The 21296-nt window shown below is 48.7% G+C and overlaps 2 protein-coding genes across 4 annotated transcripts in view; one reads left to right on the top strand and one right to left on the bottom strand.

The window, feature by feature from the left end:
• Positions 1–223: 223 nt before the first annotated feature.
• LOC104326429 (histone H2B 5) lies at positions 224–21287 on the bottom strand. 3 transcript variants are annotated; one of them, XM_075427699.1, is made up of 2 exons: positions 21207–21287; positions 224–5980 (listed from the first exon to the last, which is right to left on the bottom strand). In XM_075427699.1, exon 2 carries the CDS (start codon positions 5949–5951, stop codon positions 5571–5573), a length of 381 nt encoding a protein of 126 aa, XP_075283814.1. In that variant the 5' UTR covers positions 5952–5980; positions 21207–21287; the 3' UTR covers positions 224–5570. The 3 variants fall into 3 exon arrangements, with proteins under 3 accessions (XP_075283814.1, XP_075283815.1, XP_075283816.1); XM_075427700.1 differs by having other exon boundaries at positions 21202–21282; XM_075427701.1 differs by lacking the exon at positions 21207–21287 and adding an exon at positions 19983–20048.
• LOC142362140 (GRAM domain-containing protein 4) overlaps positions 20659–21296 on the top strand; it is a 76252-nt gene continuing 75614 nt past the window's right edge. The window contains exon 1 of the mRNA XM_075427698.1: positions 20659–20773. The gene's annotated coding sequence lies outside the window, so the exon portion shown is untranslated. The remainder of the gene's footprint in view (positions 20774–21296) is intronic.

The raw sequence follows: 21296 nt of genomic DNA, 5'->3' as shown, positions 1-21296 counted from the left end.
CCTGGTTTGGCTCTTCCTGAGGCCCAGGTGTCCGCTCTGTTACAAAAGTGCATTGTGGGTGCTGCTCTGCAAAGGGGTATCAAAATGGAAATCGGCACTAGAAGTAGCATCATTTATTTCTTTGGAAAGAAATACTTCAGATCAGTTGGTAATAGGGGGTTATTTTTTCCCCAAATACCGCTTTTCCCTTGCTAAGTTTATGAGTCTGTCTTTAAAGCGACTCTAAATCTTTTCAGCTCTGATTTCTGCTGCATGCCATATCGGAATCCTTACCTTGATCCTCCGGCACACAGCGTCCAGCACGGCACATGCACTTCCCACTCCAGTGAGTGCATTAGGATGCTGATGTCCAGCAGGTAAGTGTTCCCCTTGACTGTATTTACCAATCATTCTTTAAAAGGAAGGTCTTTCTCTTCCCGGGCTTTTCAGATGCTACATCTTATTCCACATTTGTTACCTATAAACTTCTCATAGTCCATGGAAAGGTGTTTCTAGTGGCAGCAATCGTTAATTCAGATAAACGGTAATTCTGAATGCGTATAAGCCACTTTTCCAGCCACGGAATCTCACAGTGCTCAGTCTGTGCAAGTCCAAGGTGCTGTCCCTTGGGGGTTACAGGACGGGTGCTGGGCAGAGCGCACCCCAAGCAGCAGTGTGGCAAGGACAGGCTGCAGGCTCTGCTCTGCGCCGGGCAAGCTGACTGGAAGGGCCTGAAAGAACAAACATGCTCATGCTGTACCCACGTTTGGGGTGAGTGACACCCCGCGAGGACTCACGGCGGCAGGCTGTGACATCCCCTCAGTGAGGGGCTGCTCTGGTGTTTGACCGACCCTCTGCCAGGACCAGCCAGGCTCCGTCTCTGGGTGCTCCCATCCCGGGTCTGGAGGAAATACGATGGAGAAAGAGAAATGTAGGGCTTGGCACGCCCCGGTGACATGGCGGAAGCAAAGACATCCCGACAGCTCTGTCTTGTCTGACTTTCAACAGGTTGGCATTTACATTTTATTTATACATTCAACAGAAAACAGGTAATTAGCAGTAAGATATGTCATCAACCAGCAGTAACAGAACATAGATCATACTTGATGTAACACTGTCAGAAAAACTCTGTGTATGTAAACCCACCAGATAACATGCATGGAGAGTAAGCACGAGAGATTGCTCCCCAGCTGCTGGTCCTGGGGAACTCTCAAAATTCTGTCAGCAAGTCATTTTTATGATTTAGTTCACATTCTTCCTTTCCTTGTAAACAATTTGGTCTGGATGTAAACCATCAGGAAATGCTGTGATGGGGCAAATGCTCAGGGCTGTGCAGAGGCCATGCCAAGCTTGACTCCAGGGGTGGCCAGGACTTGGGGCTACCGCCGCACAGCTGCCTGTCACCAGGGCAGAACGGGACACGGCCACACTGCTCCTTGGGCAGGGCTCTTCAGTGGCCTCAGCTCAGGCATCCCTTCCTAGGACATGCAGCAGTCTCCAAGACAGGCACTCGTCCTCCATGCTTGTTTTTACTCTTGTTTTCCCCATGCTGGACCAAAGACCTGTCTGTCCTGAGCAGGAGCAAACCTTCGTGCACGTGGCCACGTGGTTCTTCCATAGGTTGAGCTCTGCCGTGAAGGGCAGATGGACTCTAAGCCCTTCTAGGGAAGGAAGGTGGAAAATTAGGAGTAGACCTATAGCAGCTAACTTTATCTCTTAAATTGTAGGTGAAAACAAACAACTCAGTGCAGTAATGTCCAAGGGGTTAATATGAGGTTTATATCGAGGCTGTATTACTCTTTTTCAGCTTCCTTTTCCAACTTTCAATCTGCAGCTGATTTTTTTTAATTGACAAAACATAGGAATGGCCCAGAGATGCTTCTGGGATTGCATTAGGAATTAGGTAGGGACAGTGGGGCTTGGTATATGATCTTAATTTTTAAAACGTTTTATCAGTTCCAGAGCTGGAAATACTATTTTTTTAAAAAAGCACATATCCTGAAGTGCAGAGCTCCTCTTCTGCAGCAAATCCCCTTACCAGAGAACTGTGCAGCATGTCACACCTCAGATTACTGAGAGGACAATTGATGCTTGAACTTTTAGACCATTTTCTATTGCCTCTACTAATAAGGCTCAGTCCAAGCTCATCACAGTCAAAATAATTCCTGTTAAACTGTGGTGAGTGTGCTCCTGTACCGCAGCACAAAGGCAGGCTGCCTCGTGCACTCTTTGCCTGCTGCCCAAGGAGACTCCAACCACCGCAGCTGGGTGGCTGCACGGGGACAGAGTCCCCTTCCCACCCGCTCCCCTTCCCTCATGTAACACCCCAGTCCTCTGGGATCTGCAGAGGTGGGATGTGTCTGACTTCCAGTGTCAGGACTGTCAGAGAAACTGCTTGTGGGACACTGCAAGGGTAACACTCATTGCAATGTATTTAAAAGCCATGCCTTTGCTGCTAACTGGACCACTGCAGCAGACACAGATTTCCTGTCTTAATTTTTCCTTGACACCAAGACCATTAATTTCCCAACTAGTTTCTGCGGCAGTCCTAGCTTATGCCAGCCTTGCCTTTCTCGGATCAGCCCTTCCCTTGGCTGGCACAAGTGTCTGTACAGCAGCAACAGATCAGAGCAGCGACCAGAACGGGGTTAAAACAATGCTTGCAAGAAAAGCAAAAAAAAAAGGTTCACTTTAACCTGGGGATGAGTTCCTCAGTCCTGTGCTCCACATTGTTAGGGGCAAGTAAAGAAATGATACAAAGGGAGACTGAAGAGCAAATTCTGTGTGCAACGACAGCCTAAGCTATAAATGGATGGACATGACCAGTCTCAGTCACTTGGCTTAAGACAATTTAAAAATCCTCTTTAAGCCTTGAAGTATTTTTATAGCCTTAAATCGCCGTTTCTCCTCTCTCTGAAACAATCTCCAAAAATGGAGAGTGGTGACAGTGGCAGAAGAAAATGAGACCAGTCCTGTGAGTATGTGTCTGGGGCCAGCAGCTCTTGTCTGAGCGCTCAGCCATGTCCCCAGCTGCCCGAGCTGCCCAGGAGACCCTGGAGGGACAACACTTCATGTTATTTTCCTGACTTCTTGCCGCTGCGGAGACTGGAGCAGGACTCCTCTCTGCTCAAAAGACTTAGAGAAATATTTAGAGGCTGTGCTGGGTAATCCTGGGAGATGTAGGTCCTGGCTCGCACACACCGCTGGCACTGGGGCGGACTTACTCCACTCTGAATTCCTACCTTCAGAAGGACTACCCAAGGGGACGAATTCTGACCTGCAGCTCACAGAGATGGGAGGACAAAGCTCCAGCACTGCCAGCCAGCCCTTCACTCCCTACATTCCCCTTCTGCGTCATCTGCTGTCTAACTTCTGGTGCAAGAGGGGCCAAGAACAGTGGCTGTAGGCCCATTGCAGGTATCTTTTCAGCTTTGGTATCTGATTTTGACTATTTGATTGGAAACCAAAAGGAAGCACTAAGCTGTCACCTCCAAAGTGTCCTGGCCAAGTCGCCCAGGTTACCAACGCTGCCGAGTACAGCTGCTGCTGCCGGGGGCCGGTGCCTGGGGAGCCAGCTTTTGCTTTCTGAAAGATATCGCTATGGATTCCTGCTGGCATTAGGGTATGTGTGTTGTCACTGAGCAAAGTACGGGAGGAAGGCCCCTCCTCAGGTGCAGGGTGTTCGAAGCCAAAGCAGGGGGATGGGAGCAGCCCATAAGTACTTGACCTTCGCTCTTGCACAGACCACACAGCGCCCCACGCTGCTCTCGGGCTTCTGAGGTGTTCTTGGTTGAGAAGGTCTACACAGCTCTTTCCTCAGACCAACTGGGAAATGACTGCCATGCTGTTATAAAAACAAGAAATAACTGAATCTTACAGAGCCGCAAAGTTCTACAGCTCCAAAAGCAACGTAAATTTGTCAGGGCTCCCCACTGCTCTCAAAATGTAAAGAAACAGGATAAACGTAGAGGAAAGCAAGAGATGTACTGCAAGGTTGCTATTTCAGGGTACGAATTCACCTTTCAATTAAAAGCAAGGTCTCAGAGTTTGGGGAGAACCTGCACTTACCTCTGGATCCTGTCTTTGCCGCCCTTTGTGTTTACAGAATAAGCTGCAGACAGCAGTTGTTATTTTAGACACGAGTATTTTTTATCTGAGCACTACTGCCTACCAGAGATTTTGATATTTTTTTAAAATCTTGGCTAATTTTGTGTTTTGAGTAGGAAGCTTCAACTTCACACACCAGTTCCACACAGGCTCTTCTGCTATCCAGCAGTTTGGGCAAGATAAGCCTGCAATCAAGACATTTCTCCACTGATCTCTATGGCTTTTATCAGGATTCTATTATTGCTCACCTTACTGTGGACTTTGAGATGTGGGGAGTATCTGAAGTAGTTTAAAATTATTTAACCTTTAAAATATCACTGGAATGTAGGGATGTCCCTGTATATCCACCCAGCCCCAGTTTTTGCTTTGGCTTTCTAACAGGTGAATAGAGCAGGGAAGGCAGGGCCAGGCAAGCTGCCCGCAGCGATCTCTGCGGGGAGCCTGCCTCTCCCCCAGACTGCACTACCCACCTCTGCTCCCCTCCAGATGCCTGCCCAAACCCTCAGTCCCCTCCCGACACCCCCATGCTCTCTGTCCTGCACCATCCCAGCACTCGCAGGAGAGGGGACCCCCACAGGCACCACCCTGTCTTGCCCACATTTACGGTGGAAGGCAGTGCCCAGGCAGCATCGAGGAAGGAAAAGGCTCTGAAAAGCAGCAGAATTAGCAACATCTTGCACATCAAAGCAAGTCCTAAAGCTGGCAAAGCAGCAGCTGGGGAAGGTGACGACCCAGCCCCAACATCCTCCCTTGTCCGTCCATCCACCTTAGCACAAGGTGGGAGGCAGCGGGCAGCTCCAGCGCTGGCACCCTCAGCTTGCTTGATGGCTCATCCGTCGGGAGCGACGAGGAGGAACAACGCTTGGTGTCATCCTGGGCATCTGCCTGCCTGCCAGGCTTGCTCTTCAAAACAGGCTGTCAAGCACAGACAGCTGTTGAATCAATATGGATTTTACTTTACAGCCCGCGCCTGGTAGCTGTTGATGCCACTTCTGCTGCCACGGGGTGGGCTGTGCCGCTGTACGCCAGGATGGATCCGGGCTACGAGGGAGAGGATACCAGCGCTGACTCCTCGGTGTCCATCTTGGATGACTGTGAGAATGCAGCCACACAGGAGGACTGCAGAGACGGCATCTCTGCGTTGTCGCTGCCAGTCTCCCCCGCCAGCGCCAAACATGCACGTTTGCCAAGCACAGCGGAGAGTTTGGATATATCGCAGTCGGTCAGTCCTTCGGATGAGATGTGAAAGCAAGGGCCTCCTCCGCCAGCCTCGCCAAACCTGCTGCACGTCTGGAACAGACTATGAAAATCAGCCAACATCCAGATCACCATCTCCTCCTTCCACCAGGCAGCTTCTCACGCCCATCCCAAGGCTGTAAATTGCTGTGGATAATAGCCGTGATGTTTATCCAGAGGTGGCTGCCTATCTGTGCTTGCGCGGAGGGTCTGGTGCTCAATGGTCCCATTGGAGAGGTGACGTCCAGCTACTTGGAGCTTGTGTACTTGGTGACGGCCTTGGTGCCCTCCGAGACGGCGTGCTTGGCCAGCTCGCCCGGAAGCAGCAGGCGCACGGCTGTCTGAATCTCCCGGGAGGTGATGGTGGAGCGCTTGTTGTAATGGGCCAGGCGGGAGGCTTCTCCAGCGATGCGCTCGAAGATGTCGTTGACGAAGGAGTTCATGATGCCCATGGCCTTGGAGGAGATGCCAGTGTCGGGGTGGACCTGCTTCAGCACCTTGTAGACGTAGATGGAGTAGCTCTCTTTCCTGCTCTTGTGCCGCTTCTTATCACCCTTCTTCTGGGTCTTCGTCACGGCTTTCTTGGAGCCCTTTTTGGGGGCAGAGGTGGACTTCGCTGGCTCTGGCATCCTGAGAGCTCTTTCTCTGGGTCTTGGAGCTGTTTAGAAAGAACATAAAAAAAACCAAATTCTTTTTTGCTCTCCTACAGTATAGTTTTACCGGAAGATGAGTGAGTCCGAGTCAGAGACAAGCAACATCTCTGAATCCGAGACAAACACCCCATGGCCCCATGCAAGCATTTTTGAACTACCAGCGAGAACTGCTCTGGTTTATGTATTTTTTTTTGTTGTTTTCTGTTTAAATTCCATAGCACTGGCCTTGTAAACATCGTTGACCCTGGGCCTAGTTGGCATCTACTTAGTAAATATGGGCTGGAGGGCGAACATATTTCTGAAAAGAACACTGCAGTTCCAAAGAAAACACTAACTGCAGCATGGATTAAATTAAGTCTTGCTGGAAGGGGCTAGAGACTGTTGCAAGATATGACTGAAGCCACCCTTATGTAAGACTGGTCAAAATGATTTTATATGGCTATTACAAACTCCAGTAGACCCTTTAGTCTTTGCATGTAGGTAAAAGTTTATTTTGAGGGTGCTTGCATTTCTGTGGCTATTGTTTTAGACCGTGTATTCCAGTGGAACACAAAAATCATACAGTTTTAAGCTAGCTAGCTGAGCTACGGGAATCTCTAAGTACTCACGTTAGCTAGCAAAAATACCAGAGAGTAGAAAAGCTCAGAGAAGGTGGCAGGAATCACCTGGTAGAGAAACAGAAGTGTAGAAAAAAATTAAAGTGCTTTTGCACTACGTGTTGATGGAGAGAAGCTTCATGCACTGAAATTGTTTCCTGCTATTTGGTGCTTTCTGCTTTTGGGAGAGCGAGTGTCTGCTGGCCAGTTCACATCCAAGACGCCTGATCCTCTCGCTGAGTTTTTCTCATTACGCCACAGCCTGCAGAGCCCTGAGATGCAGCTCACTGCTGGCACTCAGAAGTGCAGTAGCAAAAAGACAGCATGTAAACCCATCATAAAACTGGGTGCCTCCCCTACACTACAAATTCGCATGTGCTTGGCTACGTGGGTCAAGGGAGTAACTGTGTCATAACCTGGTAGATGGTTTTGTGTTTCAGAGGACACTTTGAGTGCTCCCTTCAAAGGCAAAGCTTCTCCAGACTTTGCTGGAGGATCAGCTTCCAGCATCACCCCAGGGCTTGGGCTTTCACTGCTCTGTGCCTCCTTTGAAGATGACCTACGAATTACAGTCTGCTGGCCAAGAGAGGCTGGAAGAGAAAAGAAGAGCTTCAGGGCTGATGGCACATGGCAAAAATGGACAGAAGAAAACAGGAGAGAGAAAGGCAGGATGTAACATATGGTCTGCACACACAGAGCATCAGAGAGGGACCTAAGCGGTGCCTGTGCCAAAGCAATGGCTGCATGCTCAGCCCCTCTCCTCCTTGGGAAGGACCAGGCTGCCGCCCTCCAGCCTGGCCTGGTTTCTCCACTGTTGCCCTCATCTGCAACCAAAGGCAGACACAGCAGCTGTGCTGCAACCAAGTCTGTAGGAAGTTCCCAGTTGCTCCCTGTGGGAGCAGATGTCACAGAATCACAGAATGGTAGGGGTTGGAAGGGACCTCTGGGGGTCATCTAGTCCAACCCCCCTGACGAAGCAGGGTCACCTACAGCAGGCTGCACAGGACCGTGGCCAGGTGGGTCTTGAATATCTCCAGAAAAGGAGACTCCACAACCTCTCTGGGCACCCTGTTCCAGTGCTCTGTCACCCTCAGAGTGAAGAAGTTCTTCCTCATGTTCAGCTGGAACTTCCTGTGCCCGTTGCCCCTTGTCCTGTCGCTGGGCACCACTGAAAAGAGTCTGGCCACATCCTTAATGGTCCCCATGTCTTTGATGCTGAGGCTGGATTTACATGTCCACATCCTGGTGGACACCACCTCCTGCTTCCAAACCATGTGAGAAACCTCCGCGGCTCCAAATATTCAGTACATGAGGTGCTGCCTCTGCCCGCAGCCTGCACCAGGGCTGGCTGCTTTGCCCTGTTGGGCTCTGGCAGGCGTTGGGCAAAGGGCAATGCTGAGCATTTCAAGTGGGGGTATGCCTGGCTGCAAGGGCATGCTGGGGACCGGGGAGGCAACGTCTCCACCCCAGCCCCCCCCAAATGTCCACCTGGCTACAAGCCACAGCTGGCACCAGTGTCCCCTAGTACTGAATTTCTGCTCAAGCAAAGCAGTTGCTTCCCTGCCACTAATGGGAGCTTTGCTTCTGTGAGGCCTGAGAGACCCAATCACGTCTCCTTTGCTTCACCTTGCAAAAAGAAGTATTTTGTCACTCCAAAATGGGATATTGTCTAACTAGGTGGAAAAGGCCAGTGTACACGAAAACGTCATGTAACAGGCTTCAAGCACACCACCAACTCCTCGCTGCACCAGAACCTCAAACTGCTCATGACCAAACCATACAAATATTTAAAGAACTCCCCCAAAACTGGCTAAATACATATAAATCCCCCTCACATCCCTGGAATAACTAGCAACTTAACATCAGGTATGGGGGATAGGAAAAAAACGGAAAGAAAAAAAACGGACAAATGTATTGAGCACTGTTGATGCTTTCTTCCGGTAGGCTTTGGTTTATGAACATTAATATCTTTTCCTAGTTTCAGGAAATGTGTAGTTGTAATGTATGTGGATATACCACCTGGTTAATCATAAACTAACATGTATTGCTGACTCTTTGAAGTTAAAGGAGAAACAGTTACATAGAAAGAGGAAGGAGATGGCATGTTGCGAGAGTAGTTATCCTTCAGGTGAACTCAGAGCTTCATGGCCAAGCCAGCTGAGCCAGGTGGAAAACCATGGAGAAAGACCTGAGAGGTGCAGATGCCCAGAGACACGCGGGATGGGTCTCATCAGCGTGGACTCTGAGACCTGGCATGGCAGAATGCTCAGGTTGACCATACGAATAAACAGTGTCACAGAAACGGCAGAAATGTGCAGCTGAAATAAGCCTCCAGAGCTCTATGCTTCACTTTGAGGATGGAGAACCCAGGAGTGCCCTCCTAGACGAACTTCTCACCTTTTCCTTAAAAACTCCAGAGACATGATTTTCATGTGCTATGTGTTTGACTCTGCCACCTCATCCCCTTTCTTAATCTTCCCAGGCGTTCTTCGCAGTGCAGGAGTTTGGAAGGGCAAGTGCTGGAATGCCCCCATAGTCCCGGACACCCCCAAAACTCTGACACCTGCCCCCTAAAACACCGCATTTTCTTCCTCTGGTGAAACCATGATTTTTCTTCCTTTCTTCCTCTACTTGGGAAGCAATATGACGAAAAGAAATCCCCTACTGCTCTTGTTTGCAGACTCGAAAATATGTCTTTTCAAAGGAAAGGCATTTTTCCAAGAGAAGAAATAACTGTGAACTTGCTTCTTTTTCTCTTGAGCTAATTTCCAGACTGAAAAACACCATAACTGAAAAATGTAAATGACTATTTCTTAGGCTTTTTAAAAAGTGTGTCCTTCTAAAATATGTATTAAGTGCACTTGTACTGCAGCTTTAAAAAAAATGAATACAGCACACAACAGGCACCAGAGTGATTTCATATCATATCTCGGAAAAGGTCACACCTACTGGACAACTCCATCCTTGCTTCCCTCCATCCATTCCTTTGCAGCCTACAGTTTAACAAGCAAATAACACCTTCTTTGGGAATGGATTGTCTTCCTTTCAGTTTGTTTGGGCAGTGCCTAGCACAAAGAGCCCGACTGCAGTTGCCAGATGCTAAATAAATAATGTTAATAATGGTCAACAGTATCACCAACCCTTCTGTCAACAGTGCAATGCAACCCACAGGCAGGTGCTGCTCTGGTATGAAGACAGAAGTAGTGGGTTATTCCCAAAGTCTCCAGGTGGAGAGTTTGTTGAGGGAAAACTAGGTGACCTTTAAAAAAACGGTTTATTTTTACGAAAATAGTTGCATTTCTTTTTCCTTTAAAAAAAAAAAGAGAAAACCTGAAGAGGTTAATAATTATTAGGTTTGGAAGTGTTGTCATCATGATTGACTTCTCTGCTGTGAGGGTGACCATGCACTGGCACAGGTTGCTCAGAAAGGTTGCAGGGTCTCCATTCTTGGAGATACTCAAAACCCAGCTGGCCGTGGCTCTGAGCAAGCCACAGCGGCCAACCCTGCTCTGAGCACGGGCTGGACTAGATGTTCTCCAGAGGCACCTCCAGCCTCAGCCGTTCTGTGACTCTTGGGAGACTGAAGCTGGGTACCTCACAGAATCACAGAATCAAAGAATGGTAGGGGTTGGAAGGGACCTCTGTGGGTCATCTAGTCCAATCCCCCTGCTGAAGCAGGGTCTCCTACAGCAGGCAAACGTGTCTAGGCATACTCGCCTAGAAGGTGCTTTAGAACCACAGAATCATTAAGGTTGGAAAAGACCTCTCTAGGAGCTCTGTTCCCCTGATGGACATTTCCCATGGGATGCTGCAGCCAGAGACTCCCACATGGACCCCTAAGGAGGGGAGATGGTGCTCGTCTCTACGTCCAAGCCACCAAGGTCCTTGGGACATAGGTTATGCCCATGCAAGTGGAGGCACTCTGAAGCATCATGGTGACATTTGGAAGGTTTCAGGTTTTTGAAGAAAATCTTTGGGCATGCTTTTTTCTTTACGGTTTTGTATGCTCTGAGTCAATCAGTTATCCATGCTGGCATTTTTTTCCTTCCTCCAAAAAACAACAAAAACAACCACAGCATTTTTTCTCCAAGCAGCAGCCTGCCCGCTGCTAGAAACCAGAGCAGTGCTGGGTGACAGAAACATCCTCCTCTGTGTTGACACCCCTTTCTTCAGCATCATTAAAAGGAAAATGAACTGAAAACATATTCAAAGATACAAATCACCACAGTCTCTCTGATCTGAGACGGGAGAGGAGCCCTGCTGAGAAATCCCACGTGAAACCTGATGCCATCTCTGTTTTCCCCAGGCCTGATATATTGATGGAGAGAGAGACAGGCAGGGAAGCTCCTGCAGCATTTTTGTTCATTTTTGGCCTTGCTGCTGAGTCTGCAGGACCAGCACCAAGCTGGTGCCAGCAAAGTGCATGGGTGACCACGACTGGACTATGAGCTGGCCTTCTGGACCTCTCCTCGAGCAGGGGTGGAAACAGCACTTGGAGCTTTTCCTTCTTTTTCCCAATAAAAGCTGTCCTTGCTGTGATGAGCTCTCTGGCATGCACTGCAAATCCTCACACCCACTGGGCTGCTCCCTTGCCGTAATTTCCTAATTGACCATAAAAGTTACATTTCTAGAATCAGCACTTTGTTCTTAGTAGGTTTTGGTGAAAAATTAAACATTGGTATGAAAAACCCTCATCTTTTGTACATCTGATATTCTGATACTTGCTAATTTTCTGATGATCTATTTCAATCCTTGCTAGAGTAAACGAGAGCCAACGGGCACTTGCTGTTTATTGTGCCCCTTAAATAGGAATGTCCTGTTAGTTATGACCAATTATCATCCCTTTCCTTGGCTTTAATCCTACACATCAAGAAACATAAAGTGAAAATTGCTGCTGCTTTTTATTTTGCCCTGAAACACAAAGGACAACAGATTTGGGAATGTTTCCACTGAAAGGAAAAGGCTTTCTAGTGGCTTTATCTGCTCCAAATCGCTTGTAGGAGCACAGACAGCAGATCTGGTAAATACAGTTTACAAATTGCCAGATGTCAGCAAATGACTGTTGTTGGAACAGCGTATTTCTGCAAACCCCCTCCCTTTAATAATGTATGGCCAGCTACCTGCAAGTTATTAAACAGGAATTTGCACATCCAACAGATGCCTTTAAACAGAAATAGCTGAGAAAACAAGCAGCTATTTTATGGCTATTTGGTAGCAAGCTCTGCCTTTGGTAGTAAAGCAGATCAGAAGCGTGATGACTCACATGGGTGATGCTGCCTCATGTGCACAGACGGATAGTCATATTTTGGATTGGAAGGATTTTTCTCCTGGTATGTTGTCTAGCATGTGACGATGAGGTAATAATTACTCTGAAGTAATGAGGAGGAGAATTTCCTAGAATAAGGTAAGCTAGTCTGGAATGCCTGATTTCTCCCAACGGTGGAGGGCGCAGAGATCAGTTTTGGGACCCCAGGCTTCCTCCCAGGTAATCCAGTATCAATAATACGGCCCCATCCCTAATCCGACTTGCTCTGTTGCATTTTATACGATTGCTCCCGTAAAGTTAGCATTTAAACGGCTAACTTTTAACCTTGGATACACACATGCAATTTTTCTAGTGAAGAGATTCATGCTTGGACCATGCAGGTGTGTTAACACTGAAGATGCCCCCTCCTCCTTAACACAGAAAGAAATGCTACACACTCACTCCCTGACACAGATACACCACGTTCAAAGCGATCTTTAGATTTCTTTAGAAGAAATACAAGCAGAACAGAGCATACACTGGTGTCCTAGCTCTTCGACTGATCCTTATCACTGCTTGTGTTAACACATTGCCTGGGAGTTCACTACAGGATACTCCCTACAGTCACCTTCTCTTTTCTCTTCTCTTCTCTTCTACCATTACCATTTATGATTTTAGAAAACACATTTTTAATGACCAGGAACAGCTGTAATTCGTGTGCTACTTCTACCCAAGGTGCAACTACTTCTCAGGGTTGTGGGGGTATCAATCAGAGCTGTTTATGTACAAAGGAAGGAGCAGGAGCCCAGATGAGAGCTCCCTGCAGAGAAGATGCATTGCATTTTTAAGGAAAAGGAAATCTTATCCATGAGTCAAGCAGAGTAACGGAGAGACACAGTGCTGCAGGAAGAATGACTGTCAGGAGGATAAATACTGCTCTCCTTACTGTGATTAAAGGAGTGCCTGAAGTCAATGGGGGTTTAACCTGGGTCTGAAACCACAGATACGATGTTTAGAGATGCTCAGCACCAACAACCGACATTGATTTCCACTGAAATCCTGGAGGCTCGGTGCTTTATAAAAATCAGACTCCACGTTTTATCAGGGTTTTGTTACTGTGAATAAATAACTGAGTACTTAAACAAGCTTTAGCATGACTTTTATCTGCTCTTTATAAGAGCACACATTAGCTACCGGCTTTGGAATCTCTCTGATCTACATGCTTGACCAACCGGACCTAATAAATGCAAAGAGGAGAAATGATGTTTTCTGTAGATCAATACCCGTTAAACGTTCAAGAGAGTACACCCAGTACCAGCATCTGCTACAATCACACTCCAGTCAGCTTTCCCACGAAGAGTGCCAGGGTTTAAGGGAAACGTGTTATCACCCCAACCCCCCCCGGAAAGCCCTCAGCACTAACACTGTCCGTCAGAGCCTACAACCAGGCTCACCCCCTCCCTGCAGTTTTATCAGTAAGTCAAAACCTTAACACAACACAAACTTCAGCACAAGCTTCCTCTCCAAGCTGCACAGTCATCGGGATTTGCTTCTTTTGCCACGAATCCTTTCCATAGGCAACAGGCTTATGTTCCCTTCGTATCCCACTACAGCTCAACTGGACCCACCGGGGGTCAACCTGCCAGCAGCAGCCCTGTGTTGTGGTGCAGGGTTTAGCTCCTGTCCTTAGACTAACTCAGCAACGTCACTCTGAAGGCAGGGGGAGGTCAGAGCCTGCTCACCACGTACAGGCAGATGATCTCCAGCTGACCCGGTGCAATCCTGCCGGGCAGGAGAAGCCAGCAAGGCATTGCAGCAGCTCAGCTACTCGGCAGCATCACGAGCTCTACAAATCTCGGCTATTTGCAAAGTACAGATGATTGGAAATGAGTGTGAGAACAAAAACTGTAGGTGACTGGGGTTTGTAACACTAACGACCCATTACACATCAGAAAAGTGCTCTACTAATTCCATGATGCCCTATGCTATCAAAACAAAAGAGTGCAGGTTCAAACATAAATTGCTCTGTGCCATATCAAAAATGAAAATCACTTGATCTTTGACCTCATCATTTCAATTTCTCTGGAAAAGCAGATGACCACCAACTCAATGAGTCTGCTATATCTAAGTAATTCCTTCTACAATGGAGCCATGGTTTCTAAACTAGTAATAATAATAAGCCTAAAGAACTGCTATGGCATTTAAGCAAACTATTTTTATGGATTTTATGAAGTAACGGAGAATTACAAAAATTGTAGACTATTTTCATCGTGCTGAAAAAGGCATCCATTAAAAATGTGCTAATCCAGCCCTGGCAAAAAATATGAGAAAAGCTACAGCCCAACACCTGTGGGCCATACGGGGAGAGCGGAAGGAGGGGGAGAAGCAGCAGGCCCAGGAGACGAGAGCAGCTTCTGAGCCGGCGCAGGAGTTACGTGGGAACCAACACAGACACGTGCGGCACCTCTTCCTCCCACATGCCCCGTCCCCAGGTTTCAGCAGGTTTCTGTGACCTTTTCCAGTGCTACAGATCATTTGTGTAGCAAAAAGAAACAAAAGCAGGGATTGTACCCCAAAATGTTTACTCTGGTCATACCACATTGACTGGGAGTAATACCCATGGACATAAAACCACACCGAAGTGGAAAGCTGTGTTCCCAAATTAGACTGAAGATCAGACCAAGGTCATTAAGGCTTTTAAGTGAGGTGATGGGCACATCATGGCCTAAGTCTGCCTACGTGTCCCCAGTGGCATGAGTGAAACAAGCCCAGCAAAACTTTTTAACCACCTTCAAGCCAGGTATATGGGTCTAATGCATGTGCACTCAACAGAGTTGGACAGCATCACCAACCCTCCCCCTCCGCGGGGAGAAAGGGCCAGATGAGGGCATGACGTGTGCAGCTGTCATCAGTCATGACCGACACTCCTTCCAAATGCGCGTCTCTAACTTCAATCATCGCTGCCCAGTTACATTACCCACACCTCAGCAAGTCCTGAAAACGACTGAAAAAAAAACCCAGTGGAAAGCATGCAATTAATGAAGAAGTCAGGAAGACATGAATGGTGCTCCATCACGGTTGAGAGCGTGGCTGCCTGGAAATGCAGAGCGCAAATGCAGGCACCGTGGGTACCACACAGCTACGTCCAAAAGGTCTGCCTGCCACGCCACAAGCCAAAGGGCAGCAAGTGGCACAGACTCAGATTTCACTGCTACAGGATACCGAAAATATTGTAATGTGTGTATTAATAATTAATTTGGCACAGTGATAGCAATTTTACAGTAAAACAGAGATGTGCGACTATTACTGGAGCCTGCAGGAAAACAAAGACAAATGTCCTTCTCCAGATCTCACATCACCCAGTAATAGAATTGGGAACACAATCCGGGACTGCTGACACCTTTCTCTGCTGCAGCCACTAGATCACATTACCAGAGGCGGAGCGTCCTCTGAGCGTTAGAGGTCATCTTCTGTACCAAGAAGGGAAAGGGAGAGCCCGTCAGAAGGAGGAGAGGAGAAAGGCACGGCTGGGACAGCACGGCAAAGCTCCACCGAAGAGGGGAGCTGGCTGTTCTCTAGAAATAGACAGGGGTGAGCACTAAGGGCACAAGAGTTATTGAAGGTAAAAGCAAACTCTGGCACAAGAACTGACAATACACTGCTTTAAAATGTTCAGGAATAGGTTTATACTGGAGATGAGAAGGAACCTCACTTACATCCTGACTTGGAAGCAGGAGACGAGGGCAACAGAGGAGGAGAGAAAGATGAAGAAACTCGTATCTTCCATAGTTCAATGTCTAAAGCTGTGTTGTTTTTTTTTAAAAAGACTTCTGTGATATGGCTCTGGCACTAGCAAGTAACTGCTCTGCATTAACCAGACAGTGCCTTTCTGTTCTATGTTGCTGTGCTACTGAAGAATCTTTATCAGAACACACAGAGGTCCTTCATTTTGCATTTCTCTGTCCCTTCTTCTCTTCTTTATTGTTCCTTCCTTCTTTCTCTCACACCCATTACAAGTGCCAGGAGGTTCAGAGCCCGAGGAGGTTTGCTGCCACTTGGTCCCATCCAACACGTGATATTTGTACAGGGACACATTACTTTGAATGACCATCCACGGGGCTGAAAAGCTTGCATTTCTCTAGAAACATTGAAAAAAATGTTTCAGGCCAGGTTAGCCCACACTTAAACTCCACACCACACAAACTGCCTGTGAATGGTGTTTTAATTTAGCTCTAATTTGTGACAGCATCATTATCAAGTGGACTTCGTGTGCTAGTCACTATATTGATAGAAGCTAAAAAAGGCCATCTCTCTTCCAGAGAAATCAAAGCATAATTAGGCATACATCGATATTTATGTCAGGCAGGGATGCAAAGAGCTCTCTGCTGAAGACTCTGCTGCAAGCACTAGACCATCAGTGAAGACAGTGGGGGTTGCTGGACAAAGTGACAGCCTCAAAACACCAGTGGTCCCGGCTGGTCAGCAGTAATTAGAACAATTAAATGCAAGGTTTGCTTTTCAAAACACAGAAGGGTTTTCAAAGGCAGCAGGTTTCAAACGCCAGCGGAGTGCCACATTACCTGTATCATACAGTTATTTTTAACCACCCGTGGCTCCATCCCCCTACACTCACTTTCCTCCTGAGGCTTCCACACCTCTAGTTTCCTCACTGCTTCGGTCTCCTAACCCGTTCCTTCCTCAGACGAAGTGCTCACCCTTTGCTCTTCTCCTGCCTGCTGGTGCCTCTCACAGCACTCGCCCTCCGCAAAGCTCATCAGTGCCTCTGCCTCCAGAAGGACCTCTCTGCGGATGGCTCCCGAGGAGTCCTTATCCTGAGTTGTGCCCCAGTTATTAGGCAGGCGCAATCGTTAAGAAGGACAACTGGAGCTGGGATGAGGACCCACAGTGCAGGAAAGGAGAGGCTATGGGAATTAATTCTGGCGAGGGAAGAAAAGGGAGGTGTGATGGGAAGGGGGAGACCACTGCATCATCCACATCTTCAGAGCAGAGCTTCTGTATCTGCAATGCCTTTTAAGGCTCGTCTATATCCAAAGGGGAAGTAACCCATATTTATATTGGGTGCAGTCAGACAGCTTGTTCCTGATGGCTTGCTCCCTGCCTCCTGTCTGGTAGCACCCCACTTGTTACTCAGTCATTTTCCAGGTCCCACAGAGGACCCAAAGAGTCCCCTCCTGGCAACTCAGCAGCAGCGTCCCTACTCTTCCTTCATCCACATTTGTCAAGAGTTCACTTCGGTTCTTTTGGTTTTCCCCTTTCCTTCCCATTCCTTGATCCTGCCTGCCCTTGTGGCAGGGAAACGAGGAGACTCTTCTCAAATGCTTTCCCTGACCCTCCTTCATGCTACAATTTCTCTTTAAGCACTGAGCTCCACAGTAGTCTCCACTGTTCCTTCCCCTCTGCCCACCCTGTAACTCCTTTCGATCATTTCTTCTGACAAAATGTCACATGCTTTTCTGCTCAAGCTTTCTCTCACTTTCCAGGCGAACTCATGTCCTCTTTGTAACTCCCAGTAACCTTCCTGGAGGTGCACTTTCAGTTCCTCCTACCCCTCTTTCCGTTGCCTCCTGCACACACTGCATTTATCATATCGCCACGTCTATGTTTTGTTCTCATTCCCATCTTCGTGTCTTCCTTCCTGTAGTATTTTCTGCCTGGCAAATATCAGTCTACTACATACAGTCTCTCTCCTCACAAGAAACAGGGTCACACAGGTTATACAAGCAGGTTTTAAGGAGAGATTTTATGTGCCCAAAAACACGTCTATTTTTCCCGACTCTGTCTGTTGGTCTAAGGAAAAACATTGCCTCTGCTGAGAAAACTTCACCCTCTTAAACCCCTGATCATCAGGCTACAGCCCCCCAGCACATTCCTCTGCGCGCTTCTCATGCAGTGACTGCCTGGGGATGGTCCTCTACCTCCAGCCGATGCATCTCAGCTCTCCAGGTGGCACATATCATGTCAGAGACGAGTCCTCTGCAAATGGAAACTCTCTCTTCCCTGATCCTGGGCTAAACACTAGTTTTTAACAAGTAACACAGAAAACTATTGCGATGGACCGCCTATGTATTTTCACCAACTTCAGAAAAAAAACACTAATCTACAAGAAGTAGAAATCTACAAGCATCTTCAAGAGGGTCGGTAGAATAACAGGACTAGGGCGGTGATTAACTCTCACCCCAAAGGAAAATGTTGAGTTGATGTAGGTGGCATATAAAATCCTCCAGTCTCTTTATGAGTCAGGTAAGCTGCCAGAAAGCAGAGGTGGAATCCGTGGGATGGGGCTGTTTTCATTCCATCCAGTTAGCAGTATGCTTTATGAAAGACAAAACTCCCCAGTTTAGTTATGAAATCAGATTTTTTTGAAACTATGAGTCTTATTCAAATAGAAAAATCTAACATTTGCCCTTGATCCCCAACGATGCTGTCTGTAGTCAGTGACAGTCAAGGGGAAATATTATTAAACAACTCCACCCCACCCCGAGGTTAATGTAGCATTTTGGGTTATGCATCTATTCTTCTACCTCCCACCCAATGCACATGGTCCTGCAGTCACAGCTCTCTCCTCTCCCTCTGGCTCCAGAAAAAAGGGATGCTGATGAGCTGGGATCCCAGGCTCACCGCACACAGAGCCCTTCTCAGAGGCAGAGCTCAGCTCTGATGAGGAGAAAAGCATTCCTTTCCCAGTAGCTGCACAGAAGTATCTTGAAGAATGTATAAAAGAATTGGCAAAAGAAGAAAAGCATTTTGTGGGGTCTTATTTTGGATCAGTCCAGGATTCAAGGGACAATTCAAACAGATGGCAGTGTCCATTATCTAAAATTGTAAACTTTTCATTATCAAAAATCAGAAGTTAAGAAGTGTGAAGAAAATGCCATCAGGTCCTCTGGTTCAGGGGGCTCACAGTCCTCCTCTGGTACTGTCACTGGGAGCACAATAACTGCTCTGCTCACACCGCAGCCTCAGCGAGCTGCTTTCTCACATCCACCTCTGAATTTAGGAACATTTCCCACATAATTCTTCATCTACCCGATACACGTGTTTGAGGATGGGCAGGAGCAGCATATTTCAGGTACTGAGCAAGAGATGCAATGGGATCAGACTATCAGCATGAGTTGTTTGTTTCAGCTGGAGAATGGAAGATCTGGAGTGGAGATACATGTATACACACACACACACACACACCTCTCTATATATATGTAACTGTAAGTCAGGAGAAAGGATGGAGGAGGACAATGACCAAAGGAACAGCAGGGAGAAAAAGTGTCAAGAGAAAAGTAGAGTAAGGCAGTGAACTGAAGTGAGATGTCAGAATGGAGACAGAAAGACATGGTATAAAAACCGGGACAAGCAGAAAAGAAATAAAAAGATGGAAGAAGGAGAGTATATATGAAAAGGGATAAAAATGAGAGACAAGGTGCAAGTGGACAACAAGTGTAGGGAAGGGGGAAGGCAAAGTAACCAGCGCAATGTTGGGCAAGACAGCAATACTAAAGCATAAATTAGACACAGAGAAGAGAGACGCAGAAGGTCATACAGCACAGCAGAGAACACGTGAAATACGCAGTTGGAGAAAAAAAATCCCTTGCCAGGCCAGCACTTCTGAGAGTCACGGGTGAGAGGTGTTGCTGCCCCAGCAACGGACAGCCAAGCCTTGGGAAGTGACAGGCGGATCCCAAGGAGAACAAAGCATGAGGCCGGGAGAAGACAAACGATACCACCGCACTAGGTTGCTGCCTTTTGTCTAAAACAGAAATCACGAAGGTCACTGAAATTACCACTTAGATCTTACATCTCAAACTTTAAAAAAAAAAACCCTTATTTTTTCCAATACAGTCCTCCTCCTCCTCCTTCTTCTCTCCCAACGCTGGATTGAATTAATTACTGCGTGCTCCACAGCTATACCTCCCTGCCAGGGAACAAAACCCCAGACACCATTATGCCTAAAGCAGACCCTGCTCTCTGGCTCCCTTTGCGTATAGAGGCTTCCGTAGCAATATTTCTGCAGACAAAGCCAGATTTCCTGCAGCTCCAACATTACCGTGATGGAGCTGGGTATCACTAGCAAGCTGAGGGAAGAAAGAGGAAGCAAACAGGGGTGTACGCTCAGGGAAAAGGCGCTTTTTTGGTTGTTTTAGGAAATCTTACCTGTATAGAGGGAAAAAGCTTGCTGCTGGTAAATAAACTGTCACTCCTTTGCAGATTAAGAGGAACAAAAGAAGAGGGTGTGGGAAGTATATCCATATTACCAGATTCTTCCTGTTAGTAACACGGGTTCAATGTAATAAAAACATAAGCAGGGAAATAACACGCTCTAACAAAACTATATATATATCTATAACTATATATATGGAGGCTATAGAGTAAAAACCCCGGGAAGATGAAGCAGGGTTCCCAAGGCAGCACCAGCCTGGGAAACCAGCACTTCATTAGTAGTAACAGCAACAACAGACGGAGCTGAATGAAACCGTGACTGCGACCGCGATCTGCAGTCGCACGCTGCTCTCGCTCGGCTTCCCTTTCCCACAGCCTGACTCAGCCTCCGCACGGCTCCGCTCCCCCGCCTTCCGATTCATAAACCCCTGATCGCAAATAAAAAGCGTTACGACGCCAGCGCGCCCAGGGCGGGAGATGACGCGAGGAGGCCGGAGGGCGCAGGGCTGGGGACGAAGCTGCCGGGGCGCGGCTGCAGGGCCAGGGCCCGCCCCGGGGTCCCGCCGGAGGCAGGCCGCACGCCGCGGCTCGCCCGCCCAGGTGGACAGATCCGTTCCAGGGCCATGTCACGCCGCTCAACGCTGGTGTCATCCCCGCGTCGCCCAACCCAGGAGACGGGACACGAGGGGAACGAGAAACAGAAAGGGTTTCTCGCGGCACGTGCTCCCCGCGCTTCTCAAGGGGAGGGCAGGGCTGAGGCGCAGCGGTGCAGAGGACGGCAAGCGGTGCGTGACCGACGGCACGGAGGGGTCAGGGCGCGGGAACGACCCCTCCCCGCGGGCCGGGGCTCCTCAGTGCGGCCGTGGGGGCTGCAGCCGGGCCCCTGGCAGCCAGCGCCTCAGCGGGGCCCAGCGCGGGCGCTCCGGGCCCCGCCGCCGCCAGCCCCCGGTGACCCGGAGCGCGGTCAGACCAACAACGAACCCGGCAGAGCGCAGGCAGGGCTGCCGCCGCGCCGTGGGTCTGCCGAGCCCGGAGCGGCACCAAGCCCCGGCTCCGCCGCGCTCATCGCACGCTACCGCGGCCCGCACACCGCGTTACGGCACAGGCCGCGTCACGGCGAGCGTGCTGGGGCAGCACGGCCCCGCTGCGGAGCGCTCCGGGGCGCAGAGCGCGGAGCGGCCCGGATCGGGCGGCGCGGCGCGGCGCGGAGGACCTTGCCTGCTGGGCGCCGGGGCTCCTCCGCGGGCGGGCTCCAGGCGCCGGCGCAGGGCAGGTGCGCGGCAGCGGCGGGGCCGGGGGCTGCTGGCT

The sequence above is a fragment of the Opisthocomus hoazin genome, chromosome 8, assembly GCF_030867145.1.
Source record: "Opisthocomus hoazin isolate bOpiHoa1 chromosome 8, bOpiHoa1.hap1, whole genome shotgun sequence".
NCBI lineage: Eukaryota > Metazoa > Chordata > Aves > Opisthocomiformes > Opisthocomidae > Opisthocomus > Opisthocomus hoazin.
This window is presented reverse-complemented; position numbering and strand designations above follow the sequence as displayed.

Excerpts from the sequence above, each read along its gene's own strand:
- LOC104326429 (XM_075427699.1), bottom strand. The coding sequence starts at position 5,951 with ATGCCAGAGCCAGCGAAGTCCACCTCTGCCCCCAAAAAGGGCTCCAAG.